The 19216-nt window shown below is 53.3% G+C and overlaps 1 protein-coding gene across 1 annotated transcript; it reads right to left on the bottom strand.

Annotated features, from left to right (window-relative positions):
- Positions 1 to 3377: 3377 nt before the first annotated feature.
- On the bottom strand, positions 3378 to 5998 carry EPOP (elongin BC and polycomb repressive complex 2 associated protein). The gene is given in 2 exon segments (XM_074926857.1): positions 3378 to 4299; positions 4301 to 5998. Coding segments are annotated over 2 exon segments (2223 nt in total). The 5' UTR covers positions 5663 to 5998; the 3' UTR covers positions 3378 to 3438.
- Between the last annotated feature and the right edge of the window lie 13218 nt (positions 5999 to 19216).

The following is a 19216-nucleotide window of genomic DNA, read 5'->3' as shown; positions in this document are numbered from 1 at the left end:
AAGTTTTCTTCTTCTTTTTTTTTTTTTTTTTTTTTTTTACAAGATACTTTCGGTTTTCTCCTACCTAGACAAATATTTATACGGAAAAAAAAAAAAAATAATAAAAAAAAAATCCGGTTTTGCTTCGTTTGCACCCGTTTGGAAATAAAACAATGTCACTAATGTCATTAGAAAGGTGCCTTTATATCCTTTATGCTGTCCTGGCGATGCGAGTTGATCTTTTGCTCAAAACCAGAACTACTTCGTATCGCTCGAACCGCTCCCTCCTCCCGGCTCATTGTGTCCCGCAGAGGTATTGCTTCTTCCAACCAACTACCGCTTGGGTTTGTTCATTTTTTTAAGTCCAAAACAGGCTATTTCAGATAACAGCTTGAGTTTTCCTTCTTTTTTATTTTTATTTTTATTTTTTTCTGATTTACTCTCGACGTATCGCCATCCCCCTTTCCAGTCTCTTACTGAGGGATCGCTAGGAAGATTAATTTTTTTTTTTTTTGATCGCTTAATTTCCTTGAAACATGTTTAAAAACAAATAGGGGGAGGTATTATTATTATTATTATTATTATCATCAGAATTTTTCTTTTTGCTGTGAACGGGATGGTTCTGCTGCTCGAGGAGCCATTCAAGGTGTGTGTTTGTGTGGAAAGTTTTGAGGTATTTTTGTATTGTATTCACAGCCCTGCTACACCCCCCTTGCATTATATACAGATTATCTACACCTACACACGCACGGACCTACGTGTGCGAGCAGATAAAGATGTGCGTGAGCGCCCACACAGCGTGTAGTAAGAGCTGTGTTCTCCCTACACCCGCACGTACAGCTACACACGGAGAGAAATCTCCGCGGACCCGCACCCGCGGAGGGGTCCGCCTGCCCGCCCACCCCACGCGCGCACTTCCCGAGGTGATTCTATCCCTTAGAAAATATTCCTGAGTTATTTGGCTGTTACTGCCCGCGGCAGATGAGCTGCGGAGTCTGGGGTTTGCTGCTTTTTTTTTTTTTTAATATATATATATATATATATATTTTAGCATTTATTCCCAGCGCGGATCTCGGGGCGGGTTTTCTGCCCGGTCTCCGCGGGCGCTTTGTGCGGCCGGGGCTCCCTCCCGCGGCACCGCTCCGTCCCACCCACCCGCCCGCAGTTTATTTTAAATTTTATTTTTCCTAGAAAATACATTTTTAACCCGATCCGGATTTAGGGGAGTCGGGGGGAGAGAGCGAGCCATCGTGCTCCGCGCTCGGCAGTGACACGGAAAACGGGAGCTTGTCCCCCCCCACGCGTGTCCCCTGCCCTCTCCCCGGCTCTACCCTGCGGTTCCCCCCCCGGGGGGGCAGGCCGAGGGGAGCAGGGGTGTTGCGGGGGACACGCGGGGCAGAAAACCCCCAGTTTGTGTGATTCTTGTGTGCGCACCCCGAGACAGCGATGCGGAGTCAAACTCCCCAAAATCGGCTTTTCTCGCTCCTACACACTCGCAAGGTTTGGGATTTTTTTTTTTTTTTTTTTTTTTTTGGTAACCGGCCACGGCCACGGATATAAAACCTGAATATTCCGCAGAGAGAAGAAATCCCCCTCTTTTGCTCGGCATGGGAGCAACGGGAGGTGGGGTGAAGTAAACAAAAAACCGCTGTTAACCAAAAAACCCGCTAAAAACCCAAGTAAAACAAACATTGCTTTTAGCAACAATTCACCATCTCCAAGAAAAACAGCGCTTAATAGATACAAAATACGCTTGACCTTAAAAATGTCTTTTTTTTTTTTTTACCCACTGATGGAATTAAACCAAAAAAATCAAAACGGGCCGTGCCAGATCTGAATATTTTCTTTTGAATTCTGCGATGATTCTCCTTTTCTTCCCTTTCCACGGGAAGCGAAGGACGCTGTGAAGGGGTTTTGTTTGGGGAAGGAAACCAATTTTTGGAGGAAAAATAGAAATTCCCGAGCGGGCACTGTGTGATCCCCGGCCATGGGCTGCGAATATTTTCTGTTGTAAAGAAGGGGGCGAAAAAGAAACACGCACACCCCCAAAAAAAAAAAAAAAAAAAAAAACACACAAAACAAAACAAAACAAAAAACCTACCCAACCAAAAAAAAAAAAAAAACCAAAACCACACATCAGCTTTGATTTGCCTCACGTTTCCAAAACACAGCGGACTTCAGAGAGCCCGTCGGGCTTTGATGCCAAAGCGGGGTGGAAATCACATCAGAAATAGTCAAAAGAGCCAGTGACAAAGCCACTGGTTTGCAAGAAAAGTTAAAGTGGGATATGATTTCCTCTGCAGAGGAGAGAGACATCCGCATTCTTCCCCGCATTCCACTCCGGAGCTCGGGAGAGATCAAATTGTCCATCTGTACTCTATTGCTAATGCTCCTGGATCCTATTTCTTGTGCCCGTAAAGCTTTTACAGGCCTGCTACCTTTAGGCTATCGGAGTTTGGGTTATTATCCAGCAAACAACTCACTTTTTTTCTCTTTTTTTTCCTTTTTTTTTTTCCTCTTTTTTTTTTTTTTTAATATACGTGCAGCAGTTTCAAATAACTTCCTCTCAAAGCCTTCTGTTTTCTTTTAGTAAACAGAATTTCCTGGTCTTTTTAAAGTCGGTGTTTTCTTCCTGTCTCTTAAGCAGACAGAAAACATTACATTGCTATTAATATAGTTATTTGGAATCGCTGCTCCCAATTTCTCCGGGATTGACTCGGGCCGAAAAGGAGTGTTTATGCTGCGTGACATCATTATTTCTCTCTGCGTGTGATTATTATTAGTTTAATCCAATGTCTTTCTGGAGGAAAAGGCAGAAATTAGATCTATTCTTTCCTGGGTTTTTTGGCATAGGGGGGTGGGAAGGGGCGGCGGGAGCGGGGGCCGGGGCGAGCTGTGCGCGGCGGCGGAGCCCCGGCCCTCCCCTCCCTTCCCCTCCCCTCCCAGCCGTGCGGTTCATCCCAAATCCCTTTGCTGGGAATAACCCATCGCTTTTGGCAGCCAGGCGGGGGGGGGAAGGGGAGCGTCCATCCGCCGCCCCCTCGGTTTGATCGCGTGTTTTAGCTTCGCCCCTTCAAACTCATCGCGAAACTAATAGCGGAGCCTGGCAAATACACGGACGACAACGACAAAAAAAAAATAATCCTCCCCCCGCTGGGCAGAGCGGGGAAACCCCCCCCGTCCTGCCCCCAGCCGAAGCCGTGCACACACTCACTCGCACCCCCCAGAAACGCTCCCGCACCCCCCACACACACCCCCCCGCCCCGCATCCCGCACGGCTCCTCTGAGCATCCACCTCCCTGCCCGGGACCCTCCGGCTCGGGGGGCCCCGGCGGGACGGAGGGACCCGCTCCCCCCCCGCCCTCCAACCCCCCCCCCAGGCCTCCCCACCCCCCCCCCGCTCCCCCTGCATCTCTCATCTGTTGCATGTAAACCTTTCCTCCGGGCCGTCCGCTGTCCTTAGAGATCCTCCAAGCTATAGCCCCGGAATTTGAGGCTGGGGGGCACGGGGATGGCGTTGCCCCCCAGGTGCCAGCTCCACAGCGGGTGAGTTTTGGAGAGGGCCCAGGAGTTTTTGACCCCCAGGGAGGAGGCAGGACAGAGGTCCCCATCTTCCCCCACGACCAGGGAGGGAGTACAGGGGAAGTTGCCCATGAGGCTGAAATTCCGAGGCGGGGTTGGCCCGGCGCTGCCGAGGCGTTTGCAGGGAGTGTTTCCCTTTTTGGCATTCCTCCTCGGAGTCTTTTGTGGCCTCCCTTTAGAGGAGCTCTGTTGCCTTTCTGCCTCAGCGCCTCTGGCAAGGCGTCTGCGCTTGGCATTCCTTTCCGAGCCATTGCCTTTCAAAGCTTTGTTTGACAAGGTGCTGGGGCTCTCTGCTCTTTTGGAGCCGGGGGATTTGAGCTCTGCAGCTTTACAGGACTCCGTCCTCCCTCCGTGGCGTAAACTTTTCCCGTCCAGGTTGAACCCTTTGGCGTAACACCACAGCTTGGATTGCCGGATCAGCCGGTCAAAGTGCTCCCGACGGGGCTCCCCCGTTTCCTCCGGGGGGGCCGGGCCGAGGCTCCCCGCCAGCTCCTGAGCCGGGGGCTGCGGGGCCGAGCCCGGGGCCGGCTCTTGGGAAGGCGCTCGCCCAGCTAAAGCTCCGCTTTGCCTCTCTGCCTGGTCACTGGGGCCTAACGAGGCTCTATTGTTCGAGGCATCTTTGTGCAAATCCTTCCCTTTGGCGCAGGGCTCCGCGTCCCCAAAGCCTCCCTCCTTTTGTTGCGGAGCCCCCCCAGGGGTGCTGCTCGGGGAGGGAGGGGGGAGGAGGAGGAGGAGGAGGAGGAGGAGGAGGAAAGGAGGAGGAGGAGGAGGAGGAGGAGGAAGGGGAGGCCTCCTGCTTTGCGTACAGCTCCGGCAGCGGCTGGGCCCCCGAGCCCAGGGCTGGAGCCGGGCTCAAACTTTCCAAAGTTGATGCTCGCAAAGTCCTGGCCCAGAGCTGCTGAGAGAGGAAGAGGAGGTTGGGGTCGGGGCGCAGGGCTTTGCCCACGCTCGGGGGGGGCTCGGCGGGGCGCTCCTCGCCGAGGGGCTCCCGGGGGGGCTGCGGCTGGAAGCGGGGCAGAGCCGCCTGCCTGTACCGGGTGCTCTGCACCGAGTCCCCGCTGCACAGCGAGCTGCTCTCCGACTCCGAGGAGCTGCCTTCCTCGCTGCTGCACGAGCTGTCCCCTTCCTCCTCCTCCTCCTCCTCTTCCTCCTCCTCCGACGAGTCGCTGGAGGTGGCGGGACTGGACCCCCCCAAATCCAGGCTGGAGTCCGAGTCGCTGGAGTAGCCGGCGGAGGTGCCCTGTCGCTTGGAGCCGGGGAAAACGGAGGAGCGGCCTTTCCGGGGGGCCGCGGGCCCCTTCTCGGCCGGGAAAAGCCCCTTCCCGCAGCAGGGACCCCGCTTGCGCCGGCCCGGCTGGGCGAGCGCAGCCGCCTGCGCGGCGGGATGCGCGGCCGCGGGGTGCAGCAGCGCCAGATCGCGGGGGTACCCGGCCAGGACACCGGCAAAAAACCCACCTCGGTCCCCCAAACCGCAGCCCCTCCGGCCGCGGGGGGGTTTCTCGAAGGCGGGGAAGGCCCGGTGGAAGGGCTGCGGGAGCAGCGCGGCCGGCGCCGAGCGCGGCTTGGGGAAAGCGGGGGGGAGCTTGGGGCGGCCGGGGGGCGCGGGGGAGCAGCAGCCGCCGGCTCGGCAGGGCGGCAGGAGCTGGGGCCGGGGGCAGGGGAAGAGCTCCCCCGGGGCCGGCAGCAGCAGCTGCTCCCTCCTCTTGCTCTTCCTCTTCCTCTTCCTCCTCCGGGGGCTGAGGCTCTTGCAGGAGGTGCAGAGAGCCTCCAGGTCCGCCTTGGAGATGAGGGAACATTTCACCGCGCGGGTGGGCACCGAGTTGATGGCTTTGAGGGTCCGGAGCTCTTTGAGATCGCAGCGTCGGCTCTTGATCTTTAAGGTTTCCATCTTCTTGCTGATGGTGGTCCTGGGGATATCCTTAAACAGGTCGCTGAGGACCTGGGCCAAAGCAAACATCTGGGTGCCATTGATCTGTAAGTATCCCAAGTTTATCCCTTCGATTTCTTGATAGCCAGCATGAAAATCCCCCGGCCTGGCTTCCCCATTGTAATCCATGGTGGCTGGAACAATTCCGAAGGTCCCTTCGCAGGTCAGGAACATTTTGCAAGGAGCATTTACTTTGTCTCTTTCAAAGGGGGCATTGAAAATAAGGACATATTTGTTTCCACTCCCTGATCACACACATCCCTACCCCTCCGGAGAGGTGGGGGAAGGGGGGAGGGGAGGAAAAAAAAAAAAAAGGAAAAAAAAAAAAAAAAAAAGCAGTCGATCTCCCTTTCAAACGCTCCAGTCAATGGTTTGCAACATCTTCCAAACACCCAGTTCCTCCGCCTGTACCGGGGCTTGACTCCTCGTCTTCCCCCTCCCCAGCCAAAAAAAAAGAAAGAAAAATAAAGAAGTCAAACATCTTGCATCCTCCAGGCTCCCCACGGCCACCTCCCACCCCGCGGCCGCGCACCCCACCTTCCACTTCAAAAATAATCTCTTGGGGATGAGGGGGGGGGGGGGGGGAGGAATCAACAAGCACAGACCCCCCCCTTTGCTGTGCGAAGCCACTGAGATGCTTAAGCAAACAAAGCTCCCGACAAGGGGGGGGGGGGGGCGGAAAAATGGTAGCGGAGGGGAGGGGAGGGGGGGGGGGAGCTGGGAGGCGGGGGAGCCCCGGGGCTCCGTGCGGCTCCCACCTTCCGCGGGCTCCGCACTCGCGGCCCCGCCGCCGCGTACGGTATATCCTCGGGAACACCCCACCGCGCCGTCCCCGCCACCCGCCAGCTGATTGGGCACTCCGGGCCTGTGATGTCACAAAACCCCAACATTTCACACGCACACCCCCGCGCAAAACCTCAGAAACCCTTGGGCGGGCCGCGCAAGCACCGCGCAGCACCGCGGTTCCGCCGCCCCGACACCCGGGCGCACACAATAGAGGCAGCCTTGGGTGGTTTGGGGTTGTTTGGTTTTGTTGGGTTTTGTTGGGGTTTTTTTTTCCCTGAAAAAAAAAAAATAAAAAATTACAAATTACGCTGTCTTTTCGAGGTGACGGTAGCGCGGGTGCCTCCGTATTGTTTCCGCGGTTTAGCTGCTTTTTTTTTTTTTTTTTTTCCACGTAGGGTTGTTTTAAGAGAGGTTGCTGCGCCTTCCCAAATCTGCCCGGATTCCTCTGGGATGGGGGGTGTGCGTATATATTTAATAAAGCGTGAACGATATTCCTCTAAGCGAGTTGTTCAAAACGATTGACTCCGCAACAATTCATCCTTCAACCCGGAGTGGAATGCTTATTAATTGCCAATTACTGTATTTATTATCTGGAATGAGCACGGGCTGGAGCGCGGTATCAACAATAACATCGGCAATATGTGCAAATAAAAGCAATGCAAAGATATTTATATTCCTTTTTACTCACACACGTTCTTTATTCACTTCGCATCTTTTTCTTCCAAACTCGTTCTTTAAAAAAAAAAAAAAAAAATTAAAAAAAATTTCTTTTGCATGCCTTTGCGCTGCTTAACTTTATTTCGAACTTTAAGTCCCAAGATTTCTTCGGCATTTGGTAGCTCGCTCCTGTCTTACAAACCAGGCGATGTTTTTTCCAAAAGCAGGGCTGCAGATTTCTGTCTTCAAGGGGGGAAAATTTAAAAAAAAAAAAAAAAAAGAAAAGGAGAAAAAAAAAAAAAAAAAGCCCCAACCCCTTACCCCGCCCGGAGCTCCATTGTCCCGTCCCCTCTATTTCTTTATAAACCTGAAGCTACTTAAGCGAAGTGAGTGGAGCCGCGGAGGCTGGACCGAGGGATTTTAACTCTCGCTCAGGAGGCTAATTTTGGGGAAACAGTTACCTCGGAAACCTTTCTGGGGGAAGGGAAGCTGCAGCTCTGCAGCGCATGCTGTTCCCTTTCAAGCTTCGTCTGTCTCCCACATGAGAAGTTGCTTTTAGTCTTCCTCGGCTTTTTTTTTTTTTTTTTTGTGGTTCAAATGGCAAAATCTGAGTAATTTGATAATAATAATTTGTTAAACTATATGTACAATCAACCACAAATGATCCCGATTTAGAAACAATCCCAGAGGAGGAGGAGGAGGAAGCGCATTCCTGAGTATGCGTGTAAAAAAATTTAAAATAACTCCAACATCGCCTTTAATTTGGGAGCGGAGATCACCTGATTTGCTTTTTACCTCCTCGCCGGCTGACGGGGAGCGGAGCCTCCCGGTGCCAATCCCGATTCTGCCGGGGGAGGAATCACTGCCGAGGGGGTTCCCCCTCCCCAGCACCCATGGGCGCGCACCCCCCGCAAACGCTTGGCCTTGCTGCCAGAAGCAAAGCCCCCGTTTGCCAGATCTGGCTGCGTTAAACCACCACATTTCACCCCTCGTTTTCCACAGGCAAGAGTTTCCTGTGAGTAAAGGTCTGCCGGCCAACACAAACACCAAATTCCTCTTTGTTTGGGCAGAGGGGAGGGGGGAGACTTTGCATCGCGATGGACGGAAAGCGGCCGGGTAGGGGATACTGCAGCTGGGGGCTGCGGCGTGGCTCGCTGCGAGGGGCCACAGAAAGTCCTGTTTGGAGCCAGCCTGGAGTTTCCCTTCGCAAATCTGAGGGAGATCCTGGGTATTTTTCTTTCCACGGAAAGCCAGAGCCATTTTACCTATAGGCTGAGCTCTGCTCCGTGCCAGACTGGAGGAGGGGAGCGTGGGGTGGAGGGGAGGACCTGGCAGGGAATATCCCTGCCCCATGCGGCTGATGCAGCCGGGGGGGGGGTTGGTTACGGGACGGGGGGGAGCTGGTAAAGAAAATACAAGTTCGAGCAGCGCACTAAACTCTTCCCAATCGCTTGTGGGGCTTTAGAGGGGACCTGGAGCCCCCGGCTCGCCGGCCAGGAGGAAACATTGCTCAGAAGCCGCGCAGAGGCGAATGTATGGATACGTCATTTCCCAGGAAATCTGTCGATAGGAACGCAAATAGGCAATATTTTGGCTATGGATAAAGTTTAATAGTGTGTGTGGGCGCTGACGTCTCTATAGGGACGCAGACAGCCCGATGTGGGACAGAGAGACACTTTACAAACCCGTCCGTAGCTACACATCCATAGATACGTACGAGGGTACTCGCGGCCAGGGCGCTGGTTCGGCAGCAAAAGCGCTTTAGTGGCTCCGTAAGTGCCCGGTGCTTCTGCTACAGGCGCCCTCGCCGCGGGTGTGCCCGGCTATAACGCCTTCCTTTAGAAACCGACGGACGAGCTGGTCGTTATTCGGCGCACGGCGGCTTCTACGAGGCTTTATTGTCCGGGTGGCCACGGGCCTGGCACGGAGATGGCCACGGGATGGGCTCCCACGCGAGGGCTGGGGGCGAGCGGGGCTGCACCCACCCCCAGGGATGTTATATCTGTATATTCGTGTGGCTGTGTATTTGTATATCCGTGTATTTGTGTATCTATCTATTTGTATATTTGTCTATTTGTATATTTGTCTATCTATGTGTTTTTGTGTTTATTTGTCTATCTATATATTTGTAGATTTGTGTGTCTACATATTTGTCTATTTGCGTATTTATTTGTCTATCTCTATATTTGTATTTTTGTCTATCTATTCGTATATTTGTCTATCTGTGTATTTATTTGTCTGTCTCTATATTTGTATTTTTGTCTATCCGTGTGTCTGCGTATTTGTATGTTTGTGTATCTCTGCATCTATATATTTGAGTATCTCTGTGTACTCGCATCTCAGCAGAGCTGCTGCTCCCGAGGGTGGAGAACGGGGGGGTTCCACCCCCCCGGGAGGGAAGGACAATAACCCGGGGGGTCCCCCGCGGTAATCCCCCCCCCCCCCCGTGAGCCATCCCCGGGAGATTTCTCCCTCGTACCTGCCGGGGCTGGTTGTTTCCGCGGGAGGCGGAAAGGTCTGGGGTTCTGGGGGTACCCCCGCTTCCAGGGGATCCTGGAGGCGCAGGGCGCCCCCTCCCTCCCTCCCACCCCTCTCCCCTCGGGGAGCGGGGCACTTCTCAGGTGAGCTTACTGCGGGAAGCTCATCCCGCACGCACCGCCCCGGGTGGGCTCGGGTGCGGAGGAAGGTGCGTTTCTGCCTGACGCGGAAGTGAGCGCGCCCACGGCGCTGCGCGGGGGGGGGGACCCACGCGTGTCCGCGGCCTCCGCGGGCTCCGGGTGGGAAGGGACCGGCGGGAGGGTCCGTCCTGCGCGGGCCGGGGTCGGCTCCGCACCCCCGTCCCGGGGCTCTCGGGAGGAGACGGAGCAGGAGCCGCTGCAAACCTCTTCCGCGGCCGCGGGGTGCAGCGCGGCCGCGCAGCAGCGCGGATCCCTCAGGCTCCGGCTGGGGCTTCCCGTGGGGTTTCCACGTTGGTTTCTCGGCTTTTTATTTTTCTGTTTGGCCTGGTGCAAGAGCAGCAAAGCTTGGGGGAGGCAAATAAAAATTAAAAAAACCCAAACAAACAAACACCTTGAAAACCCCAAATATATTGGAGTTGCGCCGGTTAGGAAGAAGTTTTAGGGACTGGGGCTCTTCTGTGCGGGTTGTGCGCGGTGTCCACGAGGTGGGGGGGCTGGTTTTGGCCTGGCAGCTCAGATCTCCCTTGTGGTTCTTACACCCCTTGCAGAGAACAGGAGTTGGGGGAGATACCTGGGGGGGGGGGGGGGGGGGAAGAAAAGAAAAGAATAAGAAAAAATAAAAGGGAAAAAAAAAAGCAGGTGCCAGGGGGAAAACAGGGGAGATGCTGAAGATCCTGGGACAAGGGGGTGAGCAGGAGGAATTCACAGAACACTGGCACTTCAGCAGGATACATGAGATTTACCGTGAAATAAAAGTGATTAGAAAGTAATATTGGCCCAACGGAATTATTTCAGTGGCAAAGATTCGATTCATTTCTCTTCCTTTTCTTGCGAGAAACAAATCCCTGAAAATGAGGCGGCCAAAACGATGCTGCGATCCCTCCACGCAGAGATCCCTAAAGCCAGGGGGAGCCCGGCCGTGCCCCTGCACCCCTCGGCAAATGCTCCCACGGCGGATCCCAGCTGGAAACCTGCGGGGGGAGGCTGCGAGTTCCCCCCCTTCCCGCTGCCCGCTGGGGCAGGATGGGCCTGATGCTCCCACCGGGACACTCGGGCCCTCTGCGGGGATGGCAAAGACCTTTGGCTCAGAATCGAGGGGTGTTTTCAAGGAAAATATTGCAATTTTGATCTATTTTTCTTCAAATTTCAGTTTGTGAAAGCCCTGCAGGCAAGCCCGTGGCTTCGGGGGGAGCTGAAAGCCGCCCAGCTCCAGGCACTGGTTAAACCCCCCAATATTTTGATCAGAGGCAGTTACTCTTGACAGGCACTTAAACTGTCCGGGATGAAAATATTTCTACAAATCACTTGGTGCACTGGCTTTTTAAACGTCTCTGGTACATTTTACAGACTACAGGAGGGAGCTGCAGGAGCACACCCAAACGACCTGCAGGACAGACGAACGGATGGGCCAGGGCCAGCCCGGAGGAAAAAAAAAAAAAAAAAAAAAAAGCCTCTTTCCCTTTGGGGTGGGGGGGTGTCTTTGTAATTGCTCTCCCTGCTCCAGGAACCCCCCCTTTATGCTGCCAGGGATTGATAAAATGCTCTCGGATGCACTCAAGGGCAGAGATATTCCCTCTCATGCACACGGGATAGGGTTATTTTTCAGGATTTCCCTCTTATTTTTCAGGATTTCCCTCTTATTTTTCAGGAATCCTCTCCAATTTTTCAGGATTTCTCTCCAATTTTTCAGGATTTTCCCCCTTTCTTCTCCATGAGCAGTTTGTGAATGATACTCAATGAAACCACTGGGAAAAAAAAATAAAAAAGTCTCTCCATTCTCTAAACTTCGGGCACATTGCATCACTAATTAATACTATTTTAATGAATCCTACTGCTCCTAAACCGATACTTGAATTTATCTATTGATGAATTTTCATATTTAGAAAAGGCTTCTGGAAAACCAGTGGCTGAGGAGAAGAGCGGAGTGAGGGGCTGTGCAGGGCCGCCGGGCTGGGATAATTTGCAGTGAATCTGCTGCGATGCACAGGCTGTTATTAGTAGATGTTTAATTATTTTCGTTTGTTTTTGTGTTTTGTTTTGTTTTTTGTTTTTTGTTTTTTTCCTTTAGGTACTACCCCTGTTCAAACAAAAGCAGTATTTAGTGACAATTTAGAAAGATGCAAATCCCCTCTCCTCTCTTTTGTCTCAAAATACAAAGAGAGGAAAGTGGGTTTAGTTTGAAAATAAACTCGGCTTGCGGGGCTGCAGGCTGCGGCCATCCCTGCTGCTGCTGTTGTTCCCTTTTCCTCCCCGTAAAACAACACGGTTGTCGGGGCAAAAAAAAAAAACACCCCAAAAATAAATCGAAAATGTGCTTTCTGATGAAAACTGCTTAAACTACCGGAGAGGCCTAGGAAAAGCGATAGATTGCATCAGACCAAATGGTGCTGCTCAGGCCACGTTTAAAAGGTTTTGAGCGTTGCTTGGGGTAAAACCGAGAGATTTAAGGCAAAGCCGGGGCAGGTCCCGGGGAGCGGATCCCGAAGGGATGGAGGAACGAGTCGTTATTTTTGAATCAGCTGAGCTGTGTTTGCTCCGGAGCTCCTTCGCGAGGTTTTACTGGCGTGGGAGGAGGGTCCCAGTTCAGGGAATGAAAAACGCGCCCGTCCTTCCCCTGGCTTCAAACATCCCAAGGTCGCTCGTTCAAACTTTCTGCTTTATTTCCATCTTTCTTACTAAACAGCCTTTCACCATCCTCTAACAAAGAAACCACATTTTCTAGAGAGCAGCTGAAGGAAATTATACAGTAATAAACACTGCCGATTGGAAAAAAAAAAAATAATGTTTGTTTGTTTTCCTAAGCAAATGCAGCTAAATACTTCCAAGAGGGTTTCTTCTCCTGGAGAAATCCTTGCGAAGAGGCTCGGAGGAGGGTCCTGGTGAACCCGGCAACTTCGAGGGATGCGATGGGAGGCTGGAAGGAGAGAACCTCCATTTTCCTGCTCTCTTCAACGAGCCTATTTTTTTCCCCCGATTATTTAAAAGATTAATATTTTTTGTGTGTGTGGCGGTAGAGAGAAGTGTGTGTCCTTTAAAAGAAAACCCCCAACCCAACAGCCTTCTAAAAAAGAGGAAAAACGAGTTTGTAGATGGAAGATTTCATGCCTCGATTTTAAAGCCAGCAGAGAATTTGCATTAGTCTTCTGTCGCCTTTTGATGTTTCCTATATTACGTTGCGATTTGGTTGTTTTCCCTCTTCTTGTTTAATCCAGGTTCTTACCCCTTTTGTACGGGAACAACTACTAAAAAAATAAATAAATAAATTCAGATTAGTAAATTATAAACCCAGAACTTTTTCCTCTTTATCAAATTTCATCCGAAGAAATCTTAAATCACAGAGGGGTTTTTTTTTTTTTCCCTTTAAATCTAGCCCAGCTAAACCAGGGAAAGTCTCTTATTATGTCTAACCCATTGATTTACTACTAACACAGGATTTTGTTTGCTAGTTCAGTTTAGAATTAAAAGAATGCTGGAAAATATTTTTGTTGCTAAGATAAGCTTAAACCAAAACTCTTCCTTGCCCTTCAGTAATTGCTGGTATCGGTAGAAATTAAAAGCCATGCAGGAAAGCCACAACCTTTCAGTCTTTTTATAAGACAGAGAATGGTCTTGGATATCGCCTTTTCCCTCAAAGAGCATTTTATATTCTTTGGGAAACATTTATCAATTCTTATTTAAATTGCACTCATACCTACAACACTTATTCCTTATCTTTTAAGTATTATGTTTAAAGCAATTATGATTTAAAATTCCTCCCAGACAGACAAATACCCTCAGAGCATTTTTAAACTGTGTAAAGTTTCATGTTGTCAAACTTTAAAAGGGGAAAAACTTTTTTTTTTTTTTTTTTACCTTTTACAAAGTATTTCTCCTGCCTGTTATTGATTGACAAGTTTATTATTATTATGAATGGATTCTCCCATTTCCCAGTCCTCTTCAAGGCCTGATGTGGATTGAGAGCCTGACCAGTTGCTTATTGACCCATGATGGCTATACAATGACCCTGCTGCCCCCAGCCTGACCCTGGGACCCCCGAAGGACCCAGCCCAACAGAACAGGGCTCAGATATGCAAAGTTGGAGCTTTATGAGCTTTGGGGAGGGGAGGGGGAGATGGCAAAGTGGGCGAGGGTTTCATTAACAAAAATGTGTTTATTGTAAATAAAAAAGGCAAAGGGGCTGTTTAAAGGAACAAGTCCTAAAGGATCGCAGCTCCCCTCTGGATGGGGAGTGCTGGAAGCCTTCGGAGCCCTTTTTATACCCACACACGCCTAATTGGGACAATAAAAGGAGAAAAGCTGACGCTGGCTCTGCTGAGTTTCCTGGCTGCCCGGGTGATAACTCAGTGAGCGTTGCTCCGTTTCGAAAAGCGACCGAATTTGCTCAAGCTGGACACGGCAGCCTCCTTGAGGGAGGGAAACAGAGGAAGGCCGTGGACGGGCCCACTCCTGCCGCAGCCACTCGCCCTCCCTCGTGCGTCCCCGGTGCGGGGTCTGCACCCCGAGGCCGGACCCTGGGTTTGTGCCGAGCTCTGGTGCTGGTGCAGGGAGAGGAAGCAAGGCCTTTGGAAACGGGGTCAGCAGGGACGGGTGAAATCAAAAAAGGTTAGAGCGGATATCAGCGTTAATATTCACCCTTTTGTCTGTTCTCCCACTCAGCGAGGAAATGAAGGGGAAAAGCATCTCCTCCTACCCTCGAAAGGCAGCTCCTCTGCTCCGTTACCGTGCAGGCTTTGTGGGCGAGCTAATAATTATTTGTGAGAGCTGGTGTGCAGCCCAGAGAGCGTGTGTTTTGTGGAACAGCATTCTGCTCCGTTTCAGAAAGTAAAGGGATCCGCTCCCCACCCTCACCCCCTCACTTAATGGGGATACAGTTGTTTAAATAATTTCCCTCTTCCCAAAACAAATGCAGGAGAACGAGAGCTCATTTTTTATCCTAATTGATGGATCGCTGAAGACAAGCCTTTGAAGAAAACGGCTGTCAGCAGTGGGAGATACCCAGAGCATCTGGGTTAGATAGGTATAAAGCAAAGAGCAACCTGCATTCTTTGCGAGGCTGGATGCTCTCAGATTATAAACCACGGCGATTGCTTTTGATTTCACCACAAAAAAACAACAGCAGCAGCAGCAGCAGCAGCAGCAAGTTGTTCTGACACTCTCAAAACATCTGGATTGTAAAGTTTGCTGGTTTCTGGCAACAGCAACAATAATAATAAAATCTCTCACCGTACGGGCAGGTCCCCAGGGTTTCGCCAGGGTTTCGGCTCGACCCGGCTGAGATGTCCGTTTGTACATGTAGAGAAAATGGACATTCGTGTGCGCACCCCAAAGCCCTCCCGGCGGTGGGTGCAGGGGATAACGCTCCAGAGCTCTGCGCAGCCAAAGAGAAAAAATTCTGGTAGTTCCTGCCCGCGGGGCCCACGCACCTGAAGGCAAGATCTGGGGGTTATAGTGTGTGTGTGGGGGGGTAAATAGCCTGAATTTTTGATGGAAATCTTGGGTTATGGGAGAGTTTCACACCAAACCTGGGGTACAGGGGTACAGAGTCACATCAAAGTCTCTTGGGGCACAAGGAGCCCTGGACCGGGGGGACTCGAGCATGGACCGGACGGGTGTGTGCACACACGGACCCACGGACCCACGGACCCACGGACCCACGGACACACGGACCCACGGACCCACGGACCCACGGACACACGGACCCACGGACACACGGACACACGAACAGGGTGTGGGATCTCCGTGCCCACCGCGACCCGGGCAGGAACTGCTCTACCTGCTATTGAGCTGGGTTAAACGCTGGAATTTGGGATGAAAAACGTTGTTAAAGGGCCGAGAATTGTTCTCAAGTACTTTCCGCGCGTTACTCCGGGGTGGGGGGGGTGGGGGAGGTTCCATCTGTTTGTCTTTATTTGATTTTATTATTGTTTTTTAAGACCGTGGTATCTCCCAGCTGCCAAATGGTTCTCGGTTCCCTAAGACTTAACGGGAGAGGAAGGCACCGAGCTGGGAAACAACAAAATAGAAAATATTTGCCTTTTACTCCAAAATGGACATTTCAGTTTCGGCTCCGCTTTCTAGGAATCGCCTGGCAGAAACGTCCCGCTTCGTGGGGGAGGGACAGGAGAGCTTGTGGTTGTGTCCCCCCCCGGCAGCTCCTGCAGCCGCCTTTGCCTCGGCAGCGGGGGGGGGTCTCTCGTCCCCAGAGATGAAGCAGATGCTTTTGGGGAGGGCTTCGGGGCCGCCCGCAGGTTGTCATCTAAAAATCGAGGTCCCCGAGGGAGCGGACACCGGGGCGGGGGGGGCCACATCGGGTCCCGGGGCGGGGGGACACGGGAGCCGGAGCAGGGCATGAAAAAGCGGGTGACAGCGACGGTCCCCGTTCCCCGGCTCCATCCCTTCAGCCCAGCGTCCCTTGGCTGCGCCCCCCCCCCGCCCCGGGCCAGCCCCCCCTTCCCAAGCCCGCACCTTTCGGCACCGGCTCCGAGCTCAGCCTCGCCCGCAGCTTTCGCCTTTGCCTCCGGAGATGAACTTAAAAAAATAAAATAAATAAATCAGAGGAGCCTCTCGGCTGCCCCTTGCCCGAGAGGGGGGTGTGGGGGGGTGCCTGTGCCGCCGCTGCCCCCGTTCCCTGCGGGACTGAGTTGGCTTTTGGGTGCGTCGCGTTTTATCTCTGCTAAACCGGGTTTAATCCTCGGCTTAACTTCGGCTGCTGGGATGGGGCAGGGAGCTGGGCTGGACAGACAGGGGAGCCCGGCGCAGTACGGACAGACGGACGGACTGACAGAGGGGAGGGAGGGACGGACGGACGGACGGCTTGGTGGGAGAAATAGCCGAGGACTAGTTCATCCTCTCGCGGTCATTCCCATTTCTGAACGGTTTCACACCCCCAGAAAAGCCGCCACATGCCCCCAGCCACGACCCCCCCCTCGCCCTCTCGGGTCAGAGCCTGCCCGGGGCTAGTCCCCGTCCCTGCCCCTTGCCCCGGGGGCGCGGCCGGGGTTTGGGGGGTTTGGGGGGTTTATGGGGTTTGGGGGGTTTGGGGGGGCTGGGGCTCGCCCGGCCGCGGGCTCAGCGCCCCCCCCCCCCCCCCCCCCCGGGGCAGCCGGGCTGGGACCCGGTGGGCCCGTCCCGGTGGGGAAAGGCGAGATGCGGGCGCCCTCCGGAGGTTTCCCACCGCCAGCCTGGCCGCGGGGCACGCGTTTGGGGATAAAAAAGGGCATTTTTAGGCTTTGCCCAGCAGAGGTCCCCGGCTGCCTTCCCACGAGCAGCCGGGCGGCTCCCGGGCACCCCGGGCCGGTGCCGCTGCCCGCACCCCCCCCCGGCACCTCCGTGACCCCCCCAGCCGACCCCCAGGGCACCTGCTCAGCCCCCCCCCGGCCCTGAGCATCACATCCCGGCGGCCCCAGGCGCTTGGGACCCCGTGGGGCTGGCACAGACCCTCCTTCGGGCGGGGGGGGTGTCTCCTCCTCCTCCTCCACGGCAAAGCTGCCCAGAAATTCCTCGCACGGGAGAAAGAAACAGCGGGGAAGGGGGGGGGGGGGGGGGGAATCCCTTTTCCCGGCACACTTCGTGCCGAGATGCATGGCAGGGCACGGAGCAAGCAGCCTGACCGTGCAGAGATGGCTGGGAGCTGATTTGACTGAAGTGGGCAGCAAAAATCAGGGCAGGGACCTGGAAATAACCCCCGCTGGGCTGGGTAGGTGCGGTTAGAGCCATGGGGGGGGAAATGAGCCCACCCCACCATCACAATTCCCCTGCAGAAAGGTGCGTGTGAGGTGTGTGTGTGGGGGGGGGGGGGTGTGCAGGGAAAAGCACCACTAAAACCTGCCACGTTAGAGCTGACACTTAGAAAATCACGTTAGCCTAAAGCCTTTCTGCCCCCCGAAGTGATTCGGTTCTGTAAACCGAGTTGCACTTTCAATTTCAGGTCTTCTCACTATTTTTATAATCCCGCTGTCAACGAGCCAAAACAAAATGAAAGAAAGAAAGAGAACAGAGTGGGTTTGTCTATATTAGGAAATTCCTCTAAATATACTGCCGTGTTTGCGCAAACCTTTCATGCAGCCCCACTACTACTTTATACTGTGCTTACGGCAGATTATTTTAATTCGGCAATTAACCGGATCGAATTAAATGAATGTAAACTGGATTTAGCGCCCTTGAACAGGTTTTGCACCTGTGAAATTCCTCAGCATAGGCCAGTCAGCACAACACATCTCCAGATTTGCTCCAAAGCACCCTGCGACGGCCTTGCCCTCGGAGACCTTCATGCACCGATTTTTGAGTTTTAGCAATGATTCCCGTTCCTGGGTCTCTCGAGTGAAGTGCAAAAATATTTGAGCGTCGAGATAGATAGATATGAATCACGGCTAAACTGATTTATTCCAAATATTACTCATTAATTAGGCTGAAGCCATGAGCCTAATTTTGATCCCTGAGCTCTCGTTGGGACGTGGTGCCGGTGACTTCACACACTGTTTTGGAGGTAAACCTCAAGGGTGTCAGAATTTGGCCATCTTTTATTTTCCAAGGGACAAGCTATGACTCACCAGTGACTAAGTAACAGGTTACAGCCTCAACATTTCTGATGAGTAATAGGGTGTGCGAGAGGATCTAACCCATTCCGTCAGTCACTAAGTAGACACACGGTCCTGACAGCGAGGCACATCGGCAGAGTCCCTGGTAAATCACTGAAATTATCAGTAAAGGAAACAGTTGCTTCCTCTGACAAATAATTAGGACATTTATAGTAAACAGGCATCTCAGACCGGTCCATGCAAATCTCCTAAGAGCAGTAATGAAGGGTTAAAGGTTTGATTATATTTTCTTTTCCGTTCTTGCAGCTCTTACTAAGAACCAGAGCTACTCGCTGGTTGATAAACGTGAAGTGCAGCCTGTAGCTGCCTCAGCCCCCGCGGGCCTGTGGCCACCCTGCCCCACACTGGGCATCCGCTGCCCCCCGTCCCGCCAGCCCTGTGGGGCTTGGGGGGGGCTCAAAGGGTGCGCTAGGTTTTGTAGTTTTGAGTGTGGAGAGATGGTAGGACCACAGAATGGTTTGGGTGGGAAAGGACCTTTAAAGGTCACATGGTCCAACCCCTCTGCCACGACGGGGACGTCTTCAACCAGCCCAGGCTGCCCAAAGCCCCGTCCAGCCTGGCCTTGGACCCTCCCGGGGAGGGGGCAGCCACAGCTTGTCCAGGCAGCCTGTGCCAGGGCCTCACCCCCTCACAGGGGAGAATTTCTGCCTTAGATCTGATCTAAATCTCCCCTCTGTCGGTTTAAAACCATCACCCCTCATCCCACCCCTACCCCCGTGATCGAGGGTCCCTCCCCGCTTCCCTGCGGCCCCTTTCAGCCCTGGGGGGCCGCTCTAAGGCCTCCCCGGAGCCTTCTCTGCTCCAGCTGAACCCCCCAACTCTCCCAGCCTGTCCTCACAGGGGGGGCTCCAGCCCCCCCAGCATCTCCGTGGCCTCCTCTGGCCCCGCTCGAGCAGGTCCGTGTCCTTCTGCTGTTGGTGCCCCAGAGCTGGACCCAGCCCTGCAGGGGGGTCTCCCAGAGCGGAGCAGAGGGGGAGAATCCCCCCCTGGCCCTGTGCCCACCCTGCTCT

The sequence above is a fragment of the Athene noctua genome, chromosome 25 (assembly GCF_965140245.1).
Source record: "Athene noctua chromosome 25, bAthNoc1.hap1.1, whole genome shotgun sequence".
NCBI classification, from domain to species: Eukaryota; Metazoa; Chordata; class Aves; order Strigiformes; family Strigidae; genus Athene; species Athene noctua.
This window is presented reverse-complemented; position numbering and strand designations above follow the sequence as displayed.